Raw genomic sequence first — 17,383 nt, forward strand, 5'->3', positions numbered from 1 at the left:
GATCACCCCAAAAAAAAAAAAAAAAAAAAAAAAACAAAAAAGAAAAAGAAAAATAGAGGGAAAGAAGTGCTATGGGAGACACAGAAATTACTGTTGTCCAATTATTTTAAGAAAATAAATTTGTTTCCCTCACTAATTATAAGAAGTCTACATAATCTTGGGCTTTGTGCTAAAGAAAGCAAGGCCTTAGCAGGGCATATTCTAATGTTTGTGTTTTTAAAACAAGTTTCCCGTACATTTAGTTTGATCATTATCTTCATTTATCCAATGATTCTCAGGTTTGGAATTGTCTGCCATGTTGGGCACCTGGCCTTTTTGCAATAATTCTGACCACAGGAGTAGCTAAAATATTGATAGATTGCTATAAGTGAATTATTTTCAGGAGGCAGAAAGAAAAGCGTGTGGTTGATTTTGGTTTCATCTCTGAGATTATGGAATTTGTTACATCCAGGAATAAGGAATAAGCAGAAGTTCTGGATGATGAATAAATTAGTCAGTGAGGTGTGTGAGCTGCAGCTTGTGTGACAGTCCTGGGGGCGTGCACTCAGCTCGGGGAAGAGGGCTGGCAGGGCCCTAAGTGAAGACCTATGAGCCCTCACACCTACCCAGGCAGTTCTGCTAATTGTGTCCTCCTTAGCTAGGGCCGGAGCGCCTTCCAAATTGTTCCCAGGATGGTCATAACTAATCAATGCGAGCTGCACTGAGCAGCACCCTGCCTGGACAAGGTATTAGTTGAAATAATTGGAAGTCACCAGCACTCATGTCAACGTTCACCAGATGCCGTACCTGAGCACACTGCCTTAGGCAGCCATCAGTGTGAGCTCTAACAAACAAACCCCCTTCTGCCGTGCACTGTGGATAATACATCTCAGCCAATTGTGTCTTCACAGATTTGTGTTTATTTCTTTCAGTCAAATAGCCAGCACCTGCCAGCCAGCGTGCTTCTTCCTCTTTGGAGAGGCAACAGAGGCATGAGCAGCAAACTGCTTCTGGTGTTTCAGCAAGAAAATTGAAAATAACACACAAAGACGGCAAAAAGGAAGAGGGACTCCCCAGAGCCTCTAGGAAAGGAAGTGGTCATTCAGCTTAAAGGAGCAACCAACCATCACACAGTGCTAGCCTGTGACTGCACCAGTAACGAGGACGATGACAGGCATGACCGTGCCCTGAGTGTGACTTAGCCATAGGCAGCCTGGGAGGGGCATCTCAGGGACTGTGTTCAGTCTGTACAGCTGCCTTCTGCTGTCCTGTTGCTCTTACAAATGGGGGCGCCGTGGTTCAGAAGTACTCAAGGACTTGTCAAAGGTCGGGCAGGATCGGAGCTGTGATTTTCCCCTAGATTTGTCCCTTCCCCTTCCCGGTCTGACGGGGGCACCAAGGAACACCCATGGGTGGGACAATGATGACTTGGTTCTTGGGGTTGGAGAAACTCAGTGATTTGCAGAATGCTCCACGACTGGTTCTAAACCTTTTCCGTGACTTTGTGTTTAATCTCTGAGGTGTAAGGGGGTGGGGCGAAGGCCTTGGCAAGGGTGGAATACCTAATTGTTGTGATTAAAGGAGACTAGACATTTGATGCATCAGCTTTAGAAAAGCATCCCGACACCCACAGCAAAAGCTCACAAATAAATAATGAATGGCCTCTACAGATCAATAGGTCAAGGAAGCATATTAATTCTTTTAGCACTAGATCTGCTGTCTTGAGTAGTTTCCCAGAAGCATCCCCAAAGAGAGGTGGGTGATGAGTCTAACCCATACCTGTGCTTATCAACAGTAGCTAAAGTGCTCTTACAACTGGTGAGCAAGGAAGAGCTCCAAGCTATGCTTGCTGTGAAATTATAATTAGCACCTCCAGAACTCTCACAATTTTTCCTGCTTTGGTAATGAGTTATTGCCTGCACTAATTACAGCATTTATCATAAAAGGCTGTGTTTTCTCTTTCAGTGTTATTTTTTAAAAGTTGGCTAGACTATGAGCTACTTGAGGGCAGGAAATGTGCCTTATGCACTTTTATATTGCATCATGATATTGGGCACAGATAGGCGGATAGGTTCAGTTTCAGTTCAGTAAATATTGTGTGTTCCTAAATCTTCTTACTGATGCTTCTATCTGAAATGTCTCTCACTTCTCTTTCTTTATTTAAAATTTCTTTCAGCTGGCAAAAGAGTCACAGCCAAACAGAATACCTCACAGAAGTTTCCCATGAAAGCAAAGTCTTTCAGCAAATGTTCTGAAGTGAGTAAATACAACATCTGTATTTGTTATAGAAACATCACAGATTTGGTGTGAAATGAATCAGATTCTGCCTAGAGATCACGTGAGATGTTGATCTGTCTTCCTCATTTGTTTGAAGCTTTGTCTTATTCTTTAAAGAAACAATGAAATGACTTCTATACACAGAAATGCTTTTCAGAAATGGCAATTCTCCATCTAGTTGGAAGGCGGCTGCTAATCGCACGACGTTTTCCCATGTACAATCGATGCACCAGCCATTAGTCCATTAGACGATTTGTATTTCACACAATAGTCTGTCTGTCATGGTTTGTTTAATACACTGGTAAACATCGTCAAAATGCTAATCTCAAAGAACGAGCAAAAGAGCTAAGTAAGACAACTGTAATGAAGGAAAGTGGAGAATTTTAATGGAAAAATACAAATTACAAGAAACAGAGGATATCACGACAGGCCAACGCTATTGAAGCCTCCCCTACAACCCAGAGGGAGTCGAGGGGGCAGGAGTAGAGAGGGGCGAAGTGAGGAGGGCAGAGGAAGAGAGAGAAAGGATAGCAGGAGTAAGATCAAAATTAAAAGTCCGGCCAGAGTAGCTGGTAACAGTTGCACTAAAGTCTGAGGAATGACAGCAGCTTTATTAGGCCACTTTCCTGTGTTGGGAAACAATACCTAGGCTCAGGATTTCAGGCTAACTGGCTGGCTGCAAAGCAGAAATATCAAGGCAAAAGTGAAGGTAAGTGGCTGAGTTCATGGCAGCTGAGAAGCACAGAGAGCAAGAGAAGCCCAGAGGACTTCGGGAGCCAGGAGGAGTCTCCGAGGTCCAGCCCAGTGGTCCCTCCCGTCACTGGTCCTCCCGTCCTCCTTCCACACACTCCCAGGACCGCCACCACACTACGACCTCCTTAGCTAGAGCCCCCGTGACCCAGAAAGCCCCCTTCTGAACACATGAGACTTTGGGGGATTTTAGATAGAAGCCATAGCAATAGCAGGAGCCAAGTGCTCTAGCAGAAGAAATATGCCTTTGTACCAGATCGGCTAAAATACCTGGGTATTTTAACAAGTCAGACCAGGACTGGAAGAACAAATATCAGGAAAGAGATGTGCGGCAGGTGGGAGAGCTGCGGCGCAGGGACCCAGGATGCATAGCCTATTGCATGTTTCCCTTGATTGTCATCTTTTGCCCTTACTTAGTTCCCAATGACTTTATATTCTGCTGTCGCTGTTGTTTAATTTTGTTTTACTGTTCTGGTATCCGGTGCCTTCCTCCCCTTTTGCTCTTGTTTCTTTCCTTCAATTCTGAATTGTTTGATGTGCTTCTTAAATGTAGTCCAGGAATCAGAAGATTAAATCATACAAACCAACCTTGTCCGAGTCCCACTGGCAGGACTGTAAATTGATGTTCACTTTTTTTTCCAGTATGGACCGAATGCTGATTTTACTAGGTCCCTCATCGATCACTAATTAATCTTTAAAATAAAATTATGGTGAAAATGTGATGGCAGATAATTACAATTCCCAATGAACCTCAAGTCATGGGGTCAGACAGTATCATACTAACATTTTATTAGCTGGGGGAAATTTACCAGTGGGAAATAGGAACCCTAAAGGTCCAGATCAAACCCTTCGCATGTAGAAGAGTGTGCAGACTGACGTGCTCAGGGAGAACTGCTTGGGACAACACAGTTCTGGGAGCTTCCCAGTCATGTAATGAGCTTCACACCCCTTAAGATTTCATCAACTGTCAATGATAACCAAGCCTGACTTCATTATACAGATATATAGAATCTGAATGATTACCTACAGGTTACCATTGCTTTTCCTTTGTTTTTTATTGCTTTTTTTTTCCATTGAGACGTCATGTGTAATTACTTTTGGAAAAGTACACATTTCCTCAACATATCTTCACAGATGGAATAGAATTGTCCAGGAGAGAGAACTAACAGCACCTCACAGCTCCCTGACACCCCGTCTTCCTCTGCACCCCAAAGGTAACCGCTATTTTGTTTCCAAATAGCACAGATTATCAAGCATCTACTAGAATTTTATTTTTAAAAAAAGGACCATAGAGACTGTGCCTCACCTATGTCCTCCTCCTCTCAACATTAATTTTGTGAGATTTATAAATTTTGTTTTATACAGATATAAATTTTTCATTCTTGTTTGTTGGATATAATATATGAAAAACTGGTTTGTAATGATCAGGAAGCAAAAGAAATGTGTTGGGAAGGATCAAGGCCAGTCTCCACTTCTATACCTTGAATAGGATACCAAGTCCCGAGTCTAGCTGAGACCTGGGCCCTGGTGCTAACAAATAAATGATGGAAAAAGTGACAGGGTACACTTCCTTAATTAGCGTATGTTACAGTGCAAAAGCCGAGGGATCAAGGCTGTGATTTCATTCTTACGCACTCCGGTTCTCTCTCGCTGGCTGGAAGAAATAAGCTGCAGGGGCCTGGCAGAATGCCCCATGCAGAGGAATTCTGGTGGCCTGACAACAGAGCCCGAAAGAGAGCCAGCAAAAACTGGCACCTGGGTTCTAAAATCACAAGGAACCAAGTTTTGCTTAGAATCCAGAGTAGCATGGAAATAAAATGTACCAGTGGTCATCTGATGAAATCAGAATCCTATTGACACCTTAATCATAATTTTAGCCTCTAGAACCCAGGCCTCAGGTGAGATTTCTACTGTTTTAAGCAACTCTGTCTGTGGAGAAGTATTAAGAAGAACCCAGACCTGTGCCTTCCCAGCATAAATATTTTTGGTCATTCCTGTTGCTAAAACGAAAAGAGACACTCTAGGAACAACTCAATATCCTTTCCCTAATTCATCTTCAACTGTAACTGATTGGACAAACAGAGATCACGAACCCTGGTTTTATGGTTTTAAATTTGTAGAGGGCCCGTACCTCCACAGCATCAGTTATTAATTAGCCAGGCACAGATGAGGAAAGAAGTGGAAGGGGCTGAGGATGGGCAGCTGTGGTCCATTTCCTGAGAAGAAGGCTCTTAGAAGAGGAGGAGGCACACAGAAGGAAGGTCGGGCCCTATATTTTCATGTGCTACTTTTGGTGTGAGCTTCCCATAGATGCACCTTAGGCACTTTGGAATGATGCCCACCCAGGTGTGATGTGGCTGTAAGTCAATGCCCTCACAACACAGGCACTTACCGGACGACATGTCCCGTGCAGTACACTGGCTGCTGGCAGGAGGAGAAAGCTCACGAGCTCTGGGGAAATAAGTTTCCAATAGCCATAGACCATTTCTGTTCCTTTCCACTTTGTCCTTGATTTATTGCCTTTGCCTGACTTCAGCAAGACAAAGGCTTCAGCTTTCAGCACAAAATGATATTCCAGACTCCACTAAATATATTTGTAAGACAAGGGCAGCCAACAAAATTAAACTGCCTGCACAAAGACTGGCTGTTATTTAAAGCTGGAGAGAGATTACAGGGGATTATTACTTTATCAAAAAATATTTCAGCTACAAAGCCACTGCTTATTTCTCTAGTACCTTTGGCTGTGCGCTAATTTATTTCCCACCTTTCCCGGATTCAGTCTTTCATTGTCAATTTATTGAAAAGCCAGACAAATGTCAGGGGCCTGTGACACAGGACACCCAGGCTGACTTAGTTATTGCTACCGAGAGCAGCAAAGAAGGAGTCTCAAGGGGGAGATGCCGTTTCTTTGACCTGTATGGTGGCTGCATTTGAATGAACTGTCAGGTACTTCGTCTCTTATTTCATTCATATTCTTCCAGACCTCACCTAGAGAAAGAAATGCCCACCTCTGAAAACTAAATGTTATCCTTTTTGAGCTGGTAGTTTGGTCACAGTGTCTCCTCTTTTTTTTTAATCTAAAATTTTATGTCTTAAATTTCCCCCTCTTTACTAATTTGTCCTCAGACCATTGACACATGAGATGTGCTTGAAGAACAGAGTGAATGCTTCAATTTTAAGAAATATATTACAGCAAAATACACAATTCCCTTAATCCCCCTCATAATACCCTCCCTTTCTTGCAACGTATTTATCCCATCCTCCTTGCTACTTTCTGAAGCAGACCAGGAAGTCCTCTTTCATGCGTGACTTGAGTTGCTCCATCTTACTGGCCTGGATGTACTAGGCCATTTTGAGCTGAGTCAAAATGTTTACCTTTCGTGACCATTTTGACTCTGGGAGAGCGCCAGCATCGGCAAGGTGCTACAGGTGAAGGGGGAAGCTCCATCGTGCTTTTAGAAGTCTGCCTTGCTGTTAGATAGATGGCACTTGGCAGCAACATTCCCTGAATTCTGGTTCACATCTTGTTGAGATATTCATAAAAGAGGACTTCTAGAAGTGTCTCAGAAAGCAGCAAGAACAATGGGGTAAGCGTGTTCAAAGGAAGGGACAGCACTTTGAGGGGGATTCGCACGCGTGTTACATGTGAACATTCACTGTATATGTTCACCACACTTCACGAAGTGTGAAGGCAACTATTAAAATTAGCAGCAGGATCCATTATTATTATCTGTATCTTCTTGCAGTGTTCCACTTTCACGCTTTTAGGTAACTTTTTATACAATGTAATTTCTTCTTCATTCTTAGTTGTATTTCATTGCACCACAATGATATGACAACGAATGTTATTAAAGAAGAAACACTATGCATGAGAGAAGGATCATTTGCCCAAAACAATAACCCCATCGTTAAATGAAATGCTTAAACAATTTCCCTAGAAAAAGCTGCTCGCAGTGGAGAGGTATTTATCACGTGTTACTGCAGGGCCCAGAGTGATAGGGCAGTGGTCCTGAGCCCTGGAATGAATAGCATCATGTTGTACGCGATTTCCTGGGACTGTGAGCCTTTTCATAACAGACTACTATGAAAGTCCTCCAGGAGGGTGTTTGGAAGGAGACTAATTCCTAGGGGGAAGTGACACTAAACTGAGATTTGAAGAAATAAGAGCTTGCTGGCAAGGAAGGAATCGAGGAAGGCAGGAAAAACACCTTTAAGCAAAAGTTACAAAATGTACAAAGACCCAGAGAAAGACAGAACATGATCCGTTCAGTGATTGGAACCTAATTCAATACAGACAGAGGGTATAGCGGAGTGTGAGAGTAATGCAGATGGAAACTTCACAGGACAGAGTCTAGGAGTGAGGAGAGAGGAGAAATGAGCCTGAGGGCAACGGAGAGGCGACCGAGAGACACGGATATATCTGAATTTTTAAAGGACCGTCCTGGACAGAACAGAGGATGATTTAATAGGGTGCAAGTATAAAAGGAGGGCACAGAATTTTGACAAAGCGGCAGCAACTTGATTCTATGATGAGCGTGATTGGAATGAAGACCGTCAAAGTAGGAGTACAAATACCTGAGTAAGTATAAAAGGGACTGGAGAAGTAGATTTAACATAGTAATGCACAGCAGTACCATATTCAATAAAAAATAGTGATCAGTAGATTCCGGATCAATGAGAACAGGAAGGAGATGGTTGGCACTTGCTTCTAACTTGCACGTTCTGATGAACGTAAAGCATTTCTCTGTGAAAGAACAAGCTCATGCAGAGAAGATGTCACAGAGGAAGGACCCGTCTAAACACTTGAGGGCATTATTTTTTCTCTTGAATTCTTTTATTGGTATTTTTTGGGTATACAGTACAGTTACATTCATCATTGGTATCTTGTTCCTTTACACAGTGTATCTTGGTTCTTATTTTTTCCCCATTCCCCTGCCCTCCCTTCAACCCCTCCACCTCTCCCTATTTGCAAAAGCTTTGTTTCCATTTACTTTTTATCTCATGTTTTTCCTTTCCTTCCTTCCTTCCCCTACCCCTCCACTTCCCCTACCCCGTAGTACCTTCTCTTCCTCTTTCACATTATCAGTTATTCATTTTAGTTCACACTGAGGACGTTCTCTTAGGTGAAATAAACAGGACATTTATGCGTAAACACTGAATAGTTTCTCTGATGTGAGAAATTGAGGTCATTTCTGGAGATGTTCATCTCCGCAAGCAAGGAGACAGCTGAGTTAAGTTTCTCCTTAAGCAACTTGGAAAATTTCTTTAAGGCCAAATAGATCAGCCAAAACTAGGCACATAGATTTGGAACTTATCCACACAGGCACCCACTGAAGTTCTGGGATGAATGAGATAGGAATCTTTCCTACAAAAACACACACAACAGGGCTGGGGATTTAGCTCAGTCGTTTCACCTCCTGCCCTGCAAGTACAAGGTCCCAAGTTCGATTCCTGGTACCAAAAAAAAAAAAAAAAAAGTCCAAAACAACAAAACAACAACAACAAAATAATTGCCCCCAAGGAAGTCAACATTTAAAGGGCACAATCAAGCTGGGCATGGTGGCACACTCGAGAGATTCTAGCCCTCTGGGAAGTTAAAATAGGAGGACTGAAAGAAAGCTCAAGCACAGCCTGGGCAACTAAAATAAAAAATATGCAATAGTTTTATAAAGTACTTTATTTTCTTACAAAAATATCAAAATGAAAAGAGAGGTCGGAGTGTGTTTCTGCTCCAAGCAAAGGTCCTAGGTTCAATCCCCAGTACTGAACAACAGCACCAAACACAGAATCAGGATGTCAAATCCATACAACAGAGCGAACATGGCTTACAGAGGTCTGGTTCTTACACCTGTGAGGTCCTGTCTGCTCCAGCAGCGAACGGAAACGGAGGCCTAAAATAGATCAGGGGATGGGAAATATTTTGTCAGCTTCAGCTTAAATTATGTAAAATAAAAATCCTTAACTTTTCAGAAGATAGAAATTTTTTTCTACTTGTTATTTCTATTTGTTATTATATCATTATCCATTCTTATCTTCCTCTCTTGTGGTTGGGATCCACAATAATGCCCCTCTGCAGTCTCATTCTGTTGAAGGCTGAATTGCTATCTGATGGGCATTTTTTTTCTTGGTACTGAGAATTGAACTCAAGCCCTTTTGCTTGCGAGGCAGGCAGTGGTGCCAATGAGCTAAACCCCCGGGAACTCTGAAGGGCTTTCGAAGCGACTGGATCATGAGAGCTTTCACTTTACCAGTGGATTAATGGAGTAATGAGGCCATGATTTGATGGCATTGTTGGAAACAGGACAAAGAAGAAAAGACTCACTCAAAAGGAGTGGATCAGAGGGTGTGACACTGGGGACTGTTTCTGCTCCCCAAGCCCTTCCTCTCGGGTTCTCCCCCTTTCTCTCCACCTCATGGCTGCATTGAACTGAGCACCATTCCTCTCCCTTGTGCTTTTCTTCATGCCATTTGGCCTAAAGGTAATGGAGACATCTGGCCATGGACTGAACGCTCTGTGACCATGAGCCCATACGAATCTCTCCTTCTCTGAGCTGTTTTTCTCAGGTGTTCTGGCACAACAATGGATACCTGAGGAATACACCTTCCTTCACTCAGCTATTGAAGACTCTGTTCTTGTAACCATCCAAATTGGTCCTTTATGTGAAAGTGCATATAGTTATACCATATATCTTTCACCAATCTGTACCCTTTCGATATTTACGTCTGTTTATTGGAAGAGAGAAGAACTAATTTCTTGCACACAAATTGGTATATACTCTTTAAATCATGGCAATAGATAGTATTACAAAATTAGTGCCGGGCGTGGTGGCGCACACCTATAATCCCAGCACTCGGGAGGCTGAGGTAGGAGGATCGCTGTGAGTTTGAGACCAGCCTGGGCTACATAGTGAGTTCCAGGTCAGTCTCAACTGCATAGGAAACCCTGTCTCAAAAAAACAAAAAACAACAACAACAAAAAATTAGCAAGATAAAATAATTTTGCCTCAATCTGAGGCCTCTCTTCACATGATTTTACTTTTATTTTTATTAGTTTTGCCATTGTTATCTTACTTTGATTCTATTTTATTGAATACACTGCTAATTCTTCAGTTATCAAATTTAAATACTGTCTGTTTCCTGTCATGGTGGTAAATACCTTTCCCAGACACTGTCATAGATGGGCTCGTCTCCACACCCCCAACTCCTCCGGGGCCTCAAATCCAGAAATGGTTCCCTCCTGCATTGTGCTTCGAGTTAAGGATCTACAGGACTTTCATGTCTGTCTTAGTCGTTCTTGGGTTTTCTCCCGACTGCCTTCTCCCTCCCTCTGAGGGAGGGCAGCTGACATGGTGTTCAGGTGCAGCAGCCCCATAAAAAGCCAGAGGCCCCAAAGCCGCATAAGGGAACTGCAGAGCACGTGGAGCCCGTCCATAACTGCAGTCGTGATGATAGCTTGACTTCTTCAGATACCGGGAGCTAAAACATCACATGAAATGGATGAATCTCAGATCCGGCTTCTCTCAGAATTGTGTACCATGGTAAGTCTTTGCTCTTTTCAGGTGCTAAAACTGGAGATGGCTTTATATGCATTATATAACAGATGCAGATCAAATAGCACCCGGATAAAGGCTAGTTGGAAATGTGCAAAAAAATGATTGATTCTTTGAATAAACATAAAATTCCATCTTGAAATCATTGCCACAGGGAAATGTGGAGATGTTTTTTCCACAGTCTGCAAATTTGTTTTTGTTAAGAACAAAAAAAAAAAAATGCTAGTCTAATTCCTAATCCTCTGTCTTTAGCAGAATTAGGATTTAGACTTTGCATGCTTTGCTAGTCTTTATCTGCTCACTACACTGGAGAAAACTTTACTCTTGTTATTTTTTTCTTTAATTCTATAGAGTATTTTCAGTTCTACTTTTGCTAATACCCCTTCCACATCTAGTCTCTCACTAAATCCTTTCAGATATTACACATCATTTTGACACTATGATTTTGTTTTGTGATTTTGTATTGTTCGAATTTTGAACTTCAGTTTGGCTGTTTGGGAGAATTTTCAGACTTTTCCTTCTAACTTTATAGAATTTTTAAAAACCTCCTCTATCACACTTGTGAGCATCTATTCCTACTGCCTTCCAGTTTTATTTTTCAGAACAAGTGCTTTTATTTCACAGATTTTAATATTCTTGTACCTCTCTAAAGAAATGTCTTCAATAGATTTTTTTGGATCTTATGTTTCCCCTGTTTTCTGCAAGTGCTTTGGCTTGTTTGTTTGCTTTGGTCTTTACTTTTCATTGTGGCATCTTTAAGAAAACATTTGACGGCCTTTGTTCTCATTTCACCCTGGTAGCTAAAGCACACAAATTAGGCTGAATGTTCTACTTGTGGGGGCTGAGCTGTCAACATATGGAACTCATAGGCAGGTGACCTTATGGTGACACTGTTTTTTAATGATGACGTCACTAAAGGTCTTGTTTTGACTTGTACTTTTCATGATGCCATTCAGTTCTTCTATGGAAGAACACTCGTCTCTTTTGTTGAGGATGGAAATTCTCTTCATCAGCGCTCTGAGAACAAAGCGGAAATATAAGGGTGGGACCTCACAGATCAGTGTTCAAGAAAAAAAACATTTCCTTTCTGTCTTTAGCCCTTTATCTCCACCTGGCCTTCAGTGCTGAGCAATCTTTTCTTCAGTTTCTGTATGTGGGAGAGTACGTTCAAAGTAGCAGTGAGAAGGAATTGTCCTACTTGCTCCAACAGTGAAGATTGGAACTAGGATTAAACGGTTCCCTGTGCAAATATTATCCAGCTTCTTTCTACTTCATGTCCAGCATGAGAGCTAAAGTTTGCAAAGGAGCTGATTCTAAGCTTCCCCAGGAGCTTTCCCTGTTAACATGCCCTTGGCACAGCCCTGAGTGGGGGCCATCTCCTCCCCAACTTGCTCTCCAATTTCCTAGCATTGCACTGATACTTCTTGCCCACCCTATGCTTTTTTCTGTTCTCTTTGTCTTCTAGGGTTCCAGTATTTTTAAATTTTAAAAATTGCTTTATGTCATTTAAGAGGCATTCAGAAAGGGAGAGATAGCACACTTTCACATTTTCTTCATGCTTAAATGCAAACATGCATTTATTATGTGCAAATTTTTTGAACAACACGAATTCTTCTAAGCCTCATTATTAATTTTAAAATTTCTTGCTCTGAGAAGGTGCGTTTAGTTGTGTGTGGTATTCACTTCAGCATTTCCATTGATGGTGCCACTTGGCTGGCTCATCTCAGAGCAGGGGGCTCTAGTGGCAGCCTCAATTTACAACACAGGAATTGGAACCTGTGAGGAATATTTTTTCACTTCTTGGTCCACTGGGCTTTGATGAGAACCCTGTGTTATTTGCCGACTATAAAGAGGTATGCAGGAAATATTTATTGGCAATGAACTTCCAAGCGTTCAGGGAAGAGTTTGTATTCTTTATAAATCATACCATCATTTCTTCCTGCCCCACCTTTTCAGTAAGACAAGTGAAGCACTGTGTGTTGGGGGGATGTGGTAGGGAGTAAACACATCACTCCTGACAGAAAACACAACCAACCTCTGTGAGAGCTCAAGTAAACAAATAAATTTAAAAAAACTAGTTCCAGGAAGTAGCACATCTAAATATGTCTAAATCAAGAAACATGGAAAAGATAGGGTAACAATCCTTTGGTGATGGGCTGTTTCCAGCTCCATTCTCATCTTACGGAGTCCCTCTTGTCCGTGTGCTCAGTTGTGAACCAAACCATCATTATGCAGTACCTGACTGTGTTAGTTCCTGAGAAGTGTTTCGTAGCTGAGAGACAAAGAAGGTGTCCTGTGGGTGGTGGCAGGAAATTTGGACTGGACTGTAAATGTTGAAGACCATTTACCATTTATCTTACCACTGCATCATTAGAAGAAGGGATTTGGTATTTCTTGACATCAAGAAGTCAAGCTACTTATGAGAGTGGAAGCAAATATTTAATATCTTTGAACAGGAGAAATAATAACCAGTCAAGGCCTACTTGCTGCACAAAAGAAAATTAACTGTATATTGTACTGTATAAGTCTGTGTCTGGGCTTTGTGCTGAATTTGTTTCAGGTCTCAATGTAGAAGTGCTTAAGGTCAAGTGCTCTAAAGAAGAATAAAAAAAAAAGTATTTCTCTAAGAAAAGCTTTCTTCACACAGACTCCAACTATGTTGTTAATCCTTAAACCTCTAATTCATGTTCAAGTCCAAAAGCTAAACAGTCAATTACCAAATCTGTACTCTGGTTAAAAAGAAATCCAGTTAGAACTTCATGTGTCTGTAGAAGTCCTTCTCCTATCCTCCCACGTCTTTCATCTGAGTTCCTTCAGACCTTTAGCAAACAGGAGCTCATTAATCCCTGCCACCCTGCTGAGAGACCTGTGACCAACACTGTCTCCCCGCATTTACTGATGAAGAAACCAGGGCACCTCCAGCATTTCTTTCCAATCTTTTTGAACAAGAAAGTGTGGAAAGGGCAGATAGTAATTTGACATTCAGATAACTGAGGCATATAGGACCCCAACTAGCTACAATCAAAAAAAAATCTACACCTGATTCTCATACTATACTTGTAAGCAACCAATCTTGTTGGAAAACAAAGAGTTGTTCAATTTTTGGAGAATTTCTTCAGAGTTGTTTAAACCAAGAAAGGTTAGAATGACAAGAGCCTGAAGGTCCTTGGAAAATGAAGCCACAGAGACCCTCTACACAAACAGCCATGCCTCTCACCCATCCCTCACAATGCAGGTGGCATCCCAGGGACAATCCTAGGTGGAACGGTAGTGCTCAATTTATGGCATTTATATTCCTGCCCAAGTGCATTTGAAGGAGCTGCCCTCTTCCCCAGTATGGAGCCACAGCAGTCCTGGGAAGCTGGTACCCATGAGAAAGGCACTTTTAGGGGGCAACTTACTATGTTAATCGGGGGGAGATAGCTGTTACCTCTTTGGATGACGGTTAACCCAACTTCAAGTTTCTTTTCTTTTTTCAGATAGAGCAGTCTAGGGAATTTTAAAAGGAACCAGCTAAAATTACCAGGCTACCCTGACTTATTCATTTTAGGTGATCCAGAATTAAATGTACTCATACTAAATTCTCTTCCTACAAGTGGTCATGCCTGCTATATGCTTTGAATGTGAGATATAGGGCGCCCAACTGAGCCTTCTCAGGGATGTGTCAGCCTCTGCATGCAAGCAGTCTTTCCTACGCGAACACACGTACATCTACTCAAAGTCAGGGGAAAGCACTGCCCTGGGAAGCATCTCCAGTGTTCACCTTGTTATACGTCACCTTCTCCTCTCCTGGTTGTACTCACTGGCTTTGTGCTCACCAAGAAGGAAACCCATTGTGTTCCATTAGCAAATCCCCTCATGTGGGATATTCCTACCCTTGCTAGCTATGTGCTGAATCTCCCTCTTTTCCCTCTCCCTCAGTCCAAAAATACACGGTGAGCTAAGGTACTCTGGTAACACTGATATAAGGAAGATGAATCATACATGGTTCAAGAATTTCCCTGAAGCCAGTGACACCATGCTCATTTTTCTATTATGACTACAGAGAATAGCATGTAGTACATGGTAGGTATCATAGGCTGAGTGTGTGCCTCCCCACAATTCGTAGCCTCCATTTTGGCTGTATTTGGAGAAGAGCTTCTAAAATGGGAGTTACAGTTAAATGAGGCTCAGAGTGTGTCTCTAGAAGGAGAGATATGTGGGAACTCCCTCCATCCCTTTCTCTCTCCTGCTGTCATCCATGTAAGCACATAGAGCAAAGGTGTCCAAACCAATAGGGCCACCCGCATCACACACCAACAGACCAGCACTTCAGTCTTGCATCTCCTTTTCTCCAAACCTATCATAAAAGAAACTATTGTTGTTAAATCACCCAGGCTGTGCTCTTGGTCTTTCTTAGGGTACCTCTATAGGACTAAGACAATAGAAATGAAATAGATGTCCATAGTCTTAATTGTATTTTTCTATTTTAAGGGCTTACTATCCGTACTTGCCTATGACCCCTTCTCTTCACCCAGGAATGGAGAGAGTTGATTCAGAAACCGCTGTTGCCCCTCTCGGCTGTTTCTCAGCGCTGGTATGTGCTGCCTATCTAGCTCTACAGCACAGCAATTTGGGTTGGGTGGTGAGATTCCGAGTGTTAGATCGTGTCTCCCCAACTTTATTGTGCAGGGCCTGGTCTGTCAGTGAGCAAGACTGTTCATTAGTTGTGCAAATGTACTCTGTTGCACAGATTTTGTCCAATCTCTCTTTCTGTTAGAATCACATAAGTTCTTCGAATGTCTCTATCAGAGAGCATCGGCGAAACTCATTCTTAAGATCTAGTACTTTCATGCTGTGTGTAGTGAAATCTGGTGCTGTGTCTAGTGGTAGCCAGCCTAAATATGCAGGGTGCACACCCACTGCCGTATCTGTCTCCTTCTCTGGGGTAGCATCCTGCTCAGCCTCTAGGCACTGGGAAATTATTGTTTTTTTCTTTGCATTCAATTTTAAATACAAATGTCACGAATCTTGACCTTTATATTTATTCTTTGCTCACACAAGTATGCAGATAATCTACATTACTCTCATTACAAGTAAGAAAATAAATGCTTTGTACTTTATAATTGCAATACACACCCATTTGTATATTTTATTTAATCTCTGTCTGCTCAGTAAATGAAAACAAAATGCCACAGACTGAGTGACTGAAAACACCAGAAATATATTTTATCACTATTTTGGCAGCTTGAGACCCAAAGTCAAGATGCCCGCAGATGCGGCCTCTCTCTCTAGTGAAGACTGTCCTCCTGGCTTGCATTTGATCTTCTTCACTTTGACCTTTTGGGCACTGGGAGAGGCCTCCTCCTCTGGTGCCTCCTGGGAGAAGGACATTAATTCTATTGGGTCATCCCTCCAACCTGATTACCTCCTTTGAACTCATTATCTCCTTACTCCCAATACAGCTCCCCTGGAGCATCAGAACTTCAACACCCCGATTGAGAGAGACGGGAAAAAAATCTCAATCCACACAGCAACCATGACAACAATGAAAGAAAGAAACAAGAAAGACCACTCAGACCCAGCTCTACTCAATGCGCCTCTACTTCTCCCCTCAGAGCCACCAGCTGGCACCCTGGACTAACTGTGAGACACTGGATAAGAGTAGTGTAAATACTGAATAGTTTCTCTGGTGTGCAAAGCTGTAATAGTACATAAGATCCTAATGAGATAATTGACAATGTGAAATGGGAAGAAAAAGGCTAAAGGTGTAGGGAAAGTGGGAAGGGTAGGGGAAAGGTAATAAGGGAAAAGAAAAAATATGAGAAAATGAAAAAATGGAAACGAAGTGCTCGTAAATGGGGAGGGGAGGAGGGGGTAAAGGGAGGGCAGGGACAAGGGGAAAACATGAGAACCAAGAACTGTCATGTAAAGGTACAAGATCCCAATAATGAATGTAACTGTACTGTCTACCTAAAATGGACCAATAAACCCAATAAAAGAAAAAAAAAAAAAGAGTTGTGAGAAGGTGTTCTCTCGATCGTCCTCTAGAGGTCGCAGCGTGCCACAGTGAGGTCATTGTGAAATGAATGGCACAAGGGTACAAGATATTGTTGGAAAGCCCGCAGAGAAAAGTAATGAAACACTCAAAGAAATGCAGGAGATATCAATAGGTTTAGGGAGTTTCCAGTTCAAAACTAACAAGGTGTGCATGATGAAAACCCAGAGAGAGAAACAGACAGAGCCTAGCAAGGACAGGGCAGCAGGCCTCCTGAGGTTACTCCTGTCGCTGCTCCCTAGGACATCTTCCGTCCACGGAAACACCGGTGTGTGCCTGCCAGGGCCACAAAAGGCCGGGCAGGAAGGGGAATTGGACTCTGCGAGGCTCCGGGAGAAGGCAGAAATGGTGGTATGGCCTAGACAAAGCCAGCCCTGGCTAGCAGCTCTTGAGTTTTGGGCTTTGAAGACCCTCCCTCTCTGGATTCTTCCTCGTCCTCGGCTCCCTTGAGTTTGTTCACATGCAAAGTGTATCTGTTCGCCATCATTCTCTTGAGCGTGCAGAATCAGAAACACAGACCGTGCCTGATACGAACGTCTGTGTTTAAAAAGCCTGAGAAAGAGCAGATGCTGAGGTGGAGGAAGTCAACCCACTGGGAGCTGCAGCGCACTGAACCGGCACGGGGCGAGCCGACCTGGGGCCTGACTGGGTTTTGTGTTCGAATGATTTCACAGTCAGTTTATGGCCTCAGAGTGGGTTAGTGATTAAAAAATAATTAAAAGGGGCCTGGATGTAACAATGGCACCACGCCTGTCTCATAAGCACAAGGTCCTGTTCGACCCTGGGTACC

The 17,383-nt window shown here is 42.6% G+C and overlaps 1 protein-coding gene across 2 annotated transcripts in view; it reads right to left on the bottom strand.

The window, feature by feature from the left end:
- The window catches only part of Cntnap5 (contactin associated protein family member 5), an 801,158-nt gene that overhangs the window by 78,606 nt on the left and 705,169 nt on the right, over positions 1 to 17,383 (bottom strand). Inside the window, exon 20 of one of the 2 annotated variants that reach the window (XM_010637692.2) lies at positions 8,666 to 8,897. The exons of the other annotated variant lie outside the window; for it this stretch is intronic. Coding sequence (XP_010635994.1) covers positions 8,803 to 8,897 — 95 coding nt within the window. The 3' untranslated portion in view covers positions 8,666 to 8,802. Of the gene's footprint in view, positions 1 to 8,665; positions 8,898 to 17,383 lie in introns of those variants that run through there. 2 annotated transcript variants of the gene reach the window in all.

Source organism: Fukomys damarensis, unplaced genomic scaffold (assembly GCF_012274545.1).
Source record: "Fukomys damarensis isolate Sample0158 unplaced genomic scaffold, DMR_v1.0_HiC HiC_scaffold_29, whole genome shotgun sequence".
NCBI lineage: Eukaryota > Metazoa > Chordata > Mammalia > Rodentia > Bathyergidae > Fukomys > Fukomys damarensis.